General features: G+C 31.4%; 2 protein-coding genes across 5 annotated transcripts; both read left to right on the forward strand.

Annotated features, from left to right (window-relative positions):
* The first annotated feature begins 4606 nt into the window (after positions 1–4606).
* On the forward strand, positions 4607–9838 carry LOC143219356 (methyl farnesoate epoxidase). 3 transcript variants are annotated; one of them, XM_076445366.1, is made up of 9 exons: positions 4607–4916; positions 5192–5398; positions 5634–5931; positions 6512–6700; positions 6803–6989; positions 7321–7438; positions 8166–8346; positions 9211–9470; positions 9660–9838. In XM_076445366.1, the coding sequence occupies exons 2-9, from the start codon at positions 5314–5316 to the stop codon at positions 9836–9838; spliced, it is 1497 nt and encodes a 498-aa protein (XP_076301481.1). In that variant the 5' UTR covers positions 4607–4916; positions 5192–5313. The 3 variants fall into 3 exon arrangements, with proteins under 3 accessions (XP_076301481.1, XP_076301482.1, XP_076301483.1); XM_076445367.1 differs by having other exon boundaries at positions 4607–4890; XM_076445368.1 differs by having other exon boundaries at positions 4607–4873.
* A 386-nt stretch (positions 9839–10224) lies between these two features.
* Positions 10225–11600, forward strand: LOC143219357 (sentrin-specific protease 8). Of its 2 annotated transcripts, none has more exons than XM_076445370.1 (2): positions 10225–10347; positions 10735–11600. In XM_076445370.1, exon 2 carries the CDS (start codon positions 10778–10780, stop codon positions 11450–11452), a length of 675 nt encoding a protein of 224 aa, XP_076301485.1. In that variant the 5' UTR covers positions 10225–10347; positions 10735–10777; the 3' UTR covers positions 11453–11600. The 2 variants fall into 2 exon arrangements, with proteins under 2 accessions (XP_076301485.1, XP_076301484.1); XM_076445369.1 differs by lacking the exon at positions 10225–10347 and adding an exon at positions 10358–10499.
* Positions 11601–12098: the final 498 nt, after the last annotated feature.

Consider the following 12098-nt stretch of genomic DNA (forward strand, 5'->3'; position numbering starts at 1 on the left):
TACTTTCGTTATACTTGTCTTATTGTCATACTATGCATATCTATAAAACGTGTTTATTATTATTAATTCGTATGAGAACAATGATGATAGCAAATGATAGGTAACGAACGAGTAATGTAATTATTAATACAAAATAAAAGCAAAGAAGAGGCTAGAAACCAGAGAACTGAAGTAACATTGCATTGAAAACTTTTGTATTTTGCAATATCCTGCCATGTTTGTAGGATGTTTCTTGAACGTGATCACATTTTAATTTTTGAATATTGTTATGAGCGTACAATATTTTTTTAATATTGTCAGAAGGGGTACAATATTTTTAGTCGTGTCCTCGTTTGTTAAAAGCTGTTTTATATTTGAAAAAAAGTATAAAAACATTGTTACTGTATTGCCAAATTGTTAACAGTATGTTAAATGGATCAGTACAACTGAAAACCATAGCAAAATTAAGTTAGTCCTAAAAATAGAAAGATCCTCTTTTAAACAAGATTCAAAATTGATCATTCCTTCCTGTTTTTACATGCTGTAAAATTAATTTCATTAATTACTTGAACGTTATTCGAAGTATTTAAGTATCTTCACTTCAGTAAAGGAAGACAAACAAGAAAGAAACAGACTTTATACTTGAAAAGTAGATTATAGATTGTGTAAAATGTTAGAACTTTGCAGTATTATACTGCGCGTGCACGAAACAGTTGAGAAAAAGATCCGCGCGTTCAGTAATGTGCGCCTTTCAGCGAATAACTGCATCGTATAATTTACAAGTACAGTGTACACATTTAGCGACATAAGGTCAGGTTATCGTAAGACAGTGATTGAGCTGTGGACGGATATGGCAGTCACGCGTGTTCCCATCTAGAGCTAGGGACTCTATATTCCCCTTTTTTTCGTTCACAGTTAATGATATGCAGATGCTAATCCACTGTAAATGCCGCACGTAAAGAGTCGTACACTATAAATTTTGCTCATGCTATAAAATGCGGATCCCAATTACCTTGATTCTCGATTGTCCTGTTTCTAAGTGAGAAAATATAGCATTTTTACATTACAGAAGAGCATACGACTGAACCTCTGCAGTACTTCTCAAGTAGATCCATTTAAATAGTACAGGGTTGCCCACTTAACACGGAAACCTTGCGTGCCAGAACAAGTGCGAATGGCAACAGGGTGACAAGCAGGGATGCAAACACCGCATTCATTCAGGACTCGAGACTTTTTAAGACTTTACCAAAGAGTAGGGATACAAAAGTTGTATTCCCTTGGCGTAGACCCAAACTGAAATTCGAACCTGTCATACAATAAGCACGTCTCAACAATGCCATCATAATGTCAAACTCGTTTCCAGGATTGCAAGGGTGCGGGATTCGCCTTCTCATTTCTCGATAATACAAACACGGGGTTTTTCAGTAGTTAAAACCGCTAGATAAAAGATCGATCTATAGTGCTATCTCCCTCAAAAGTCTTATATTTTTATTAATGAATTAATTATTTATTTATTGATGCCGTAAACCTAGTTTGGTTTATATAGCATACATTATTATGACATTATACAAAAAAATAAAGAAGTATATAACATAGTATGTATAAAGTGGAATTATGTAGTATAAACGTTAGGCGCTAAATCCTAATCTTACATTTTTTGATGGAGTTAAAAATAAACATTAGCGCTGTAATATCTCGTACGCTTAGAAAAAAATTAATAGTGTAGGGAGGATAGTGTATATTTTTATTAATTACGCCTCGCAAACGAAAAAGTAGGACTTTTGAGAGCGATAGCATCAATCTTTTATCTAGCGTTTTCGACTACCGAAAAACCCCATGTTTGTATTATCTGGAAAAAGCCCCAACGAAAAGTTTATTTTTTAGGTTCTGTTTAGGTTTTAGGGATTTGGAACCAGAGAGAGAGACTTGTGTCCCCACTCTACCTTCCCCTTTCCCTATGACGCTGTTCCCCCACGCTTCCGCCGCATGCATTGTCCAGTACTGGCAGAGAGAGGGTAACTTTTTCCCCTTAATTCGTGTTCCCTCCCCTCATTTGGCGATTCTGTTTGGCGACACTGTACACACTACTCTGTTTAAAAAGCTCGGAGTATCACATCAACAAAACTTTTGCGTTTGGATTGAATAAAAAATATTTTGTGTCATCTATCATTACTATTTTATATTATCAATCGATAATACAAGATTAGGGAAAAGTTGAATTTTTTTAGAATTGTCACTTTCATTTTCATAATTGACAACACAAATATCTTCTTGTGAAACGCCTTACTCTCGTCGCATCCCATTCTATTGTTTTAACGTCACCGGAATGTTCTCCCCGTGTGACATTTTTTATCTATGGAAATAAAGAAAGTCGTACGGGACTAGATCAGGTGAATATAGAGGGTGATCAAGAACAGTCATTTAAAAAGGTGCGAGACCTTCACGCACAAGAATTAACGTGTGAGCCGGTGCGTTATCGTGACGGAAGATTCACTTCCTTTCTTTCTCTTCTGTCTTGAAACCCTTTCACCCATTTGCAAACGGTAGCTGGTTTCATAGCACTCTCTCCATATGCTCGTTTTAGCATATCAACCACTCCACCTATCTTTTCCCGAGATTATTAACATTACATTATTATTGGTGGATGTAGATACATTATTTTGTGTGTAAAATTTGAATTTTTGCAGCTAAAAAGGTATAGTTTCAAACATAGTGCATGAGTGTACCACTTTAAACTGATTTTGAGTGTATTTAGTGAACAATATTTCTATATTGTTGTTAACTATTCAAGTTTTATAACCATGCATACTCCTTTAGAATGACGGAGGATATTTGTGGGCACAACATTTCGATGAATCATTTTCCACTGATTTCTGTGTTTGTTCTTATAAGGTTTTAATCGCATATTATGTCAGTATGCTGTGACAATAAAGTTTCGAGAATAATCTTGATTCCGCTGAAGGGCCAATCATAACTTGATTAGTTCACTGAGTAACGTGTAAAAGAAATGTTGAAAAAATCGGAATTAGTGAAAATCATAAATGAAATTCAAACTTCCCAAAAACATTGCGTTAGTCTAATTTTTAAGAAGTTATATATTCTCTTAAAAGGGTGTTGAAATATTATTGCGAGTCACTATGATATAGATAACGTTTGTGTTGTATTTATTCGTAAATAAATTCAAACCCTACTGTAAAATTTAAAGCCCGTTCCAGTAGTCTTAATAAGATAAGTTTCTAGATATTTTAATTCTCATGTATAATGTTATCTGTAATTTCACTAATGAGAATGTTTACACTTTCAATAGAGACACAAAATAAATAGTGGCCCTCATCATTTAACTGTTTATTAACGCACATTGGTACTGCAATTGTGTTCAATCAGTTTGACGTCGTTATAGCCGACATAGAAATTTGCGTCAAATGCTGTGTGCTATTGACGAAGCGGCAGAAAATTATAGCAGACCTTCGTATAATAGGGGCGCGATCAACACGGACTTTGTACAATACAGTGCAAAAGTTGTGACACTGTTTTTATAAAAAGATACGATACGATAAGATATGTTTACGAATATACGTATATTTACAATTTTATAATATAGCAAAAAATATAAAATTATTAAGTGTGCCACCTAAGTTACTTCCAAACTATTTGGTATATGAAATAATAGTAAATGGTATAACTTTGATGAACAATTTCACAATTACCTGAAATAATTATTTCACACAATTATAAAAGAAAATAACATGTTACTTGAAATAACATTTCAAGTAATGTTATTTCAGAAATGTCCAGGTCTGCCACTTTGTATAATATTCTAAAAGAAAGTTGGAAAAATTTCATCACGAGTTAGTTGTCGATGGCGGAAACTTTCTCGGACGTTTTAGTGATAGATTCGAAACCTTTCCGATCAATTATTTTTGTATGTATTTCGTGTTTATATTATTGAGACTTCTACTGTTTTATAAATGAAAACGCCAACTCTTAAATGGTCGTACGTTTGGTTTTACAAATTATAAAAACTACTCCAAAAAATTTCAAATATCGGTTATACTATGTAATGCTAAAAATTATTGTAGAAGACTGACTATCGTGATACCATCTTCATTTCAGGTATTTGCAATTGTTGGACTTTATAGATATGTAACATAGAAAATATTGTATAAGTATTGAATTTGAGTAAAAATATATAGAGAATATTTTATATTGATGTTGAATATAGAAAACATTGTATATTTAGTATCGAAAATATTTTGTACAGATGTTGAATATAGAAAACATTTTATATTTAATACGGAAAATATTTTGTATAAATGTTGAATATATAGAAAACATTTTATATTTAATACAGAAAATATTTTATATTTAATACAGAAAATATTTTGTATAGATGTTGAAAATATAGAAAACATTTTATATTTAATATGGAAAATATTTTGTAAAGATATTTAATATAGAAAATACTTTATAACTACTAAATTCGAATGAAAATATGGTAATAGCACTAGTATTTTTGTCCAACAATGAAGTAAATAACGTAATGAGAATCGAGTAGCTGTTCTTCCGACTACGTTTGTTGCGTGTTCCCATCACTACGCACCGTGTTGTACGCAAGAACCTGCAGTAACGGGGTCATTTCACAATTTCAAGACAGCCTTCTGAGTGCGCCATAGTCGTTCGAATTCTTGATCATATACACGTGAAACCTCGAACTTTAACCGTCTTAACCGTTACAGACCTTATATACAACTTTAACAGTTTCATATAATTCGTTTCCAACAGAATCGCGCAGTTTTGTTTATCTACTGCTCCCGGGAGAAACGTATACGTTTTATCAACTTCGGTGTTTCACGCGGTCAAGACGTCAAGCGTTCAGCAAGATCCTCAGAGCAATGTACCGAGACAGTGCACGTAAACATAACAGAACATTAAACTAAGTTAGTGAATACAAAATTACACCAACGCCCGATCAAAATGGAGCAATCTTAATCCTCCCTAGGCAACCTGGGTCATTTATGTCCGGAACGAAATTTCGGACTTGAATATCTTTCTTTCCAATATTTATTTTTTTCCATCGATGCTTCAAACATTTGACGTTCCAACGCTATTCCAGAATTGTTTTAGATATTTTTTAAAGCCTAGAATCGTAAAGAAATTAGTCGTGAACATAAACGACCCAAAATTGGTAATTTGAAAAATGTATTGTTTCCAGAAAAGTGATTAAAACAACCGAGAAACTATGTGTGCTGTAAAAAGTGTAGAATAAGTTAATGTGTTAAAGTGGACTGGTTTAGAAATTAGTAAAACGTCAGAGTGAAGATATAGAGTTCAACGATGTGGCTTGGTATTTTATCGCTCGCGATTGTGTTAATTTTGAAAGTGCTGCTTGACTATAGAAGACCGCGCAAATTTCCTCCAGGTAACCGCTTTCATACGTAGAAGATTTTCTAATGCCGTGAAACTGTTGCATAAATTTGTTTTTGTGTTTAATAATCAGACTGTGTATTGTATATATTGTTTTTACTTCATTTAAATTATTGAAGGAAAGAAGAAGTTTCAGTTTGGCTCTTATCTCTTGCAATTAATAAAGAACATTTTTATCTTGCATAACGATCCGTGGTTTACTAATAATTGTTTATTTTATTTTAATGAAGGACCACGGGGTTTTCCCATCGTTGGAAACATATTCCAAATCGCAAAATTAGCTAGGAAAGAGAAACTGTTTTCTGACGTTTGGAATCGTTTGGCTGAAAAGTATGGGCCAGTTTGTAGTATTAAATTGGGCATACAGGCACCGACGATTATAGTTTCCGGAAAGGATGCTATTACGGAGATGTTGAATAAACCGGAATTCGATGGCAGACCGAACGAATTTATATTTAAATATCGATGCGGTGGTAAGCCGCAAGGAATAATATTCACGGACTCGGATATTTGGCATAGTCAACGAAGGTATATATCAAAATTGTTTTTCCATTCGACGCTGTAATACAAATTATAGAATTTGTATTGAATCATAGGGTTCATATATGAACAATTGTAGGATGTCCTCAGATTTCAATATTTTTGTTTTGCAATTATTGAAATTATAAAAATAATTTCCTCGGGAGTTATTGACTAAATTTCACTTAAGCGAACTCTTATCAAGTAGGTAACGATAAGCTTTGAATCACACACTGTGAATGAACTCATTATTATTTATTATATTATAGTAGCACTGTGTTAGTGTGTGTGTGCTCTTCAAATTCAATTAAATAAGCAGGCAAGACCTAATAAGTGTAATAAGCAATATACTAATTAAATTTACTGTGTTTTATATGACTAACTTTCTGTGTTGACATTATGACAAAATAATAATAATCAAGAAATATATTTGATATTTAATTTAAGAATACATGCTGGAATATTTAAGAATATGCTAGACTATGTAACAAAAAATGCTAGAATATATTTGATAATTTTACAGTATTTTAACTCTTTAAGCAGTAATATTTAAGTGTCTTCATATTAAAAATTGGTTCTACGTATACAGGTTTGCAGTGAGAACTTTGAGGCAATTTGGTTTGGGAAAACACTCTATGGAGCATATACTGCAGCAGGATGCGAGCACATTAACAAATATGCTAATTCAATTAACGACAGATGGGAAACCGATTAATATTTATTCGTTTGTTTGCACTGCCATTTTTAGCCATGTTTGGTTCATATTGGAAGGAACGAAGTACGTAGTTACAAAACTGGTATTACGCACCTTTAAATATAAAATATCCTTTATACTTGTTTGTATTTATTATTAAACTATGGTTTTCTTCACAACGTGCAGATTTGATGTGGGTAATGAGACTCCTCAATTAAAGGAAGCGATAAGTGTGTTGAAAGATCTACTTAAAGGCTCAAATATTTTTGGAGGCATTGTCAGTTATCTTCCTTTTTTAAGGCACTTTTTCCCTCGCTTAACAGGATACACATTGTTTCAAGAGCGACAAAAGCGTATAGATAAATTCTTAGCAGTAAGTTGTACAACTAATTTTATGTATAACAATTGAATGTGTTATATGGTTAAAAAACTGAAGTAGCTTTCCCCTCTTCGAAATAATCGTATAAATAAAGTGATTTGTTTATAATTTGTTTATAATTTATAATTATTTTGTTGTGTTTGTTTTTGTTATAGTCTTCTCAGAAAGCACACGCAACAATTAAGTGAATCGTTCAACGTGTTTGAGAATATAAATATCCTACTTTATAATGACTTTTACTTTAAAAAAATATGCTTAAATTATATTATAATTAATATATTATCTTTTAACATTTTACTTTATCTTTGTAATGTTATATTTATAGGATGTGATAACAAGACATAAAAACGAGCAACAGTTTGGAGAACGTACTAATTTTGTGGACTCCTACTTGGAGGAAATCGATATACAAAGGAAGAAGTCACCTGATAGTTTCTTTACAGGTAATCCTTTTTATTTTCATATTTTTAATCAGAGTTGACTGTGTGGCTAACCAACAAAAAATGAAAATGTTCGTGCTCTCTCCCCTCATCTGGCGACTCTTATTAGGAATCGTCTGACGTCTGTTCATGACTTACCGGATCTACTTACAAGTTCTAATTGTCAGCACGCGACCTCGACTCATTTTCAAAGTCGATTTTGTCGAAAACACAGGTTTAGTATATCTCAGTGATTGAATCATTTCTACAGAAGCATAAAACCGGTTTAATGTTCACTCACGTTAAAACAGTTAAATCGCATCTCGAAGTTTGAGAACTAATTTCGATAAACCGGTTATCCGTTTATAGTATTTAAATTGGGTCACGTCGTACTTAATTTTTTCTACGCAGCTTCAAATCACGACATGTATTACACGAAAAATTAAAATATAGTTCAGGTTTTGTTATGTAGGTCGGAACAATTCGTTCAGTTATCTTCGATATCTTATCGACAATTCTCCAAATAAAATCGGTGTCTATATAAGTAGTCTTTATTTAATCGCAGTTATCTGCATTTGCAATGAGTCATAATTAAATTTTTAAAATAACATTTATATTTGCAACTATACGAATTTATTTTACAATCCAATAATATTAGCAACAATGGAAACATTGTGTTAATTATAACTTTTACCAGTTTGGATTAATAATAATATTTCTCATGGATAATATACATACCTTTTTTTTACAGAAAACCAGTTAAAATACGCCTTGAAAGATTTATTTGCTGCTAGTGTGGATACAACAGACAATATGATTGGTTTTATCATAGTATACCTCGTGGTATATCGTGATGTACAGCTTAAAGTACAAGATGAAATCGATGTCACTATAGGGAGGGATATTTGTCCTTCCGTTAGTGATAAAAATCGGTAAGGCGTGTTTAATTAGTTGAGTAATTTTGGAAAATTTTACTCATAATTTATAAACTATAGACAAATACTGCATTATTATCATAAATATACATGTTGCAAATATATAAAATGTACAAATAGAATAATAGAAAAATTATGTAATTTAAATGATTTATATTTTTCCTTTTCTTTGTAAATGTTATTTTCAATGATCGTTTTGAAGATCACTTCATTTTTCTACTTCTATACGTATTCACATAACTTTGCTTACTATGTTATATCCAACATTTTTATGCTTTCATCCACAAGGACATGACTTTGAAATGACCTTGAGCTGTAAAGTATAGAGGATATATAATAAATTTTGACTCTTATACAGTTCACAAAAGTATTCGAACGCCCTTTAAAACAGAATAACTTTTTTATAATTGTAACAAACGACCTGATTTTCTATAATTAATTAGAAGCACTGGTTTATGAAATTATATGCAAAACAGATTTTCCAAAAAATTATAATTTACAAAGTTACATGCAAAAATAAAAAAGTCATTTTTTTAACTTTTTTATTAGGGCCCTTAAAGAAAATTTAAAATATATGTTTTGTAGATCTATGTTAGTTATACACACATGCTGAAAATTGTATGTATATGGTGGTATTTATCGAAATTGTTTTATTTCTTATCCTTTGCTAACGAATATCAATATTCTTCCGAAAGAATGTTCCGAATAAACGTATAAATACATTTGTACGAATGCAATATTTCGATGTTATTTTCGGTATACAGTCATACTATTTACAATAGTAGTGCTATTTGATGTTAAAATTGCATCGTTTGTTTGATTTTATATATTCTGAATATTAATTAAAGTTGTTATTTGTAGATTACCGTACCTGAACGCAGTTCTAACTGAAGTATCAAGGCTCGCGAACATTACTCCAACTAGTATTCCTCATCGGGCATTATCTGATTCGAATTTATTAGGTTATGAAATAAAACGAAATTGTACATTATTAGCCAACTACAAAAGTGTCCATTTGGATAAGGAGCACTGGGGTGATCCGGAAGTATTTCGTCCAGAGAGATTCATCAACCAGGAAGGACAATTTGTTGATGATCCATGGGTCATGCCTTTTGGAATAGGTATTATTTTTACAATTATACTTATACTGATTCATTATTGGTAAAAACAATATAAAATTCATCTCAGATAAAATGAGAGATGAGTCTACTTAGCCAACAAAAGGATTACATATATATATAAATATATATGTAAATATATTTACATATTACATATTTTTTGTATTACTATATTATTTTCTTTACTTACAGGTCGCAGAAAGTGTCCGGGTGAAATAGTAGCGAAGAATACAGTCTTCCTTTTTGTAGCTTGTCTTTTGCAAAAACTTAATTTTACGTTACCAGAGAATCATCCTGATCTTGAACTTCACGGAATCGATGGTTTTGTTACTTCGCCGCCTAAAATGGAGATTGTTATTACTCGAAGATAGGCATTATACATAATAATGAAAAAAGTTCTTTTGTTAATTTCCACATTCCTGAAAGAGTTTTTAAAGCACTACACAATTTCACACACATAAACTGTTATTGTAACTGTTATTGTAACAAATTGTTAACATAATTGAGTTTTTCAAGATACGAGGACAATTAAAATAAATATATTGAGAAAGTGACTACTGTAAAATCAGCGAAACCCGAAGTTAAATATTGCTTTTTGTCTTGATCAGTAACAATTATTAAATTCAGTGCATGTTTGTTTATAAAAAGATTATATATACATACACACAGATTTGAAATTAGCGCTAGTTCATTACAACGGTTTTAGTTTCACCTTCTGATCGCAAGACGGCGATGGTGAACCGAAAAACTAAGTCACGAATCAATAGTTTGTTATATTTTGCATCATCTGGCATCATATTTGTAGTTTGACGCAGTCTTCTGGATGTTTTGAATTTGTAACCAATGTAGAATAAAGAAAACAATGTAAATTATCGGTCATGTATGTATTGTTTCGTCGAAAAATAAATTTGGTAATAGTGGAAGATGAAAATTTCACAAATCATTTTTAATATAAAACGAGACAGTTTGCCCAACGATATTTAGATTGATGTTGTAGGAAAAGTAATAATTTTTTAATTATGTCATAAATGTGTGTGAGTATGCACTTAATGATTTTAGGAATTTAATACGTTATAAACGTAAACATTATGTTATACTTTTAATTTATATTCGATATTATTAAGAAATTCATACATATAAATATTTCACAAAGCCGTTTGCTTTCTATTTAGGTTATTATTATCATAATTGATTTTTTAATTGATTTAATATAGAACGTGCCAATGACATTTACAATGAATTTAATGTACATATTATTACTTTCCAGATTCTTGTTGATTGATGAACATTTATTTCTAATTGTGAATAATATGGCAAAACGGAATCAGGATCCAATGGTTTTGTGTTACTATGACTGTGTAATCAGAGCGAGCGATGTAACATTACTTCAAGGACCACATTGGTTGAACGATGTCATAATAGGATTTTATTTTGAATACTTGGATGTCACAATTAACAAGGATGGAAAGAAAGATATATACTTTATTGGCCCTGAAGTAACACAACTGTTAAAACTGACAGATCCATCTCAATATGATATATTTTTAAATTCTGCAAGTATAGCAGAATGCAAATGCATATTGTTCCCTATAAACGATTGCGACAGTAGAGAATCAGCAGGAGGATCGCACTGGAGTTTGTTAGTGTATTGTACACAAGAGAAAACATGTTATCATTTCGATTCATTTAAAGGTTGCAGCTATGCTGCTATGAAATTAGCAAGGAACATACTGGGTTATGTGCTTGGCAAGGATGAACCTGAAAAGAAATTTTTGGAACCAAATTGTCCACAACAAGATAACGGATATGATTGTGGAATTTATGTGTTGTGCTTAACAGATATAATTACGGAGCATGTTTTAAAAACTGGTCGAGTAAGTGGATGTGACTATAGCCGTACTAAAAGTTTGGTTTCCAGGAAACGTGGACAATTGTTGGATTTAATAGACGAATTGAAGGAGAAAGAGAGTGCTAAAAACACATAATTTGCTGTAGATTGAGAACTCTTCTATTTTTTTAAATGCTTTGGGTATATATATTGTAAATTCAGTTTACATTGTTGTAGTTATACATTATTACGTATTTTGTTAATAATATTATATTGCATATGTGTATATAAATAACAGATGAATAAAAATGATATTTTTGAAGATATTCTCTAGTCGAAATATTTTTCTGTGACTTTTTTTCTATTGATGTTTTCTCCAAAGATTATTACATTCGTGTATGCACTTACTTACAAGTTTTATAGACTTTTACATACCTTTTTTTATAGGAGACAATAGGATTAATTTTAATGAAAATGATATGGTTCCAACAAAACTGGTATCGATGTCCTCAAGATTTTGAATAGTATGATCATGCAAAAGGAATTGTTTTTATCACGTTTTTCTCTACAGAAATTTTCTCATGTCACTAAAAACAACAGATATATGCCAAGTCAGTTCGCAGTTGAGAATTTAATCTATAGATTTAGTTCCTCAGACACGTGACGAAAATAGGTTTTGCAGATAATAATTATGAATCATATGACTAATTGTAAGACTACTTTATCTTAATTTATGTACATTATTAGTATTCAGGACATATTTTGTAGTCAGTTTATTATGTCTTAAAATGATTTAATACTTC

Source organism: Lasioglossum baleicum, unplaced genomic scaffold (genome assembly GCF_051020765.1).
Source record: "Lasioglossum baleicum unplaced genomic scaffold, iyLasBale1 scaffold0025, whole genome shotgun sequence".
In the NCBI taxonomy this organism is placed as follows: Eukaryota; Metazoa; Arthropoda; class Insecta; order Hymenoptera; family Halictidae; genus Lasioglossum; species Lasioglossum baleicum.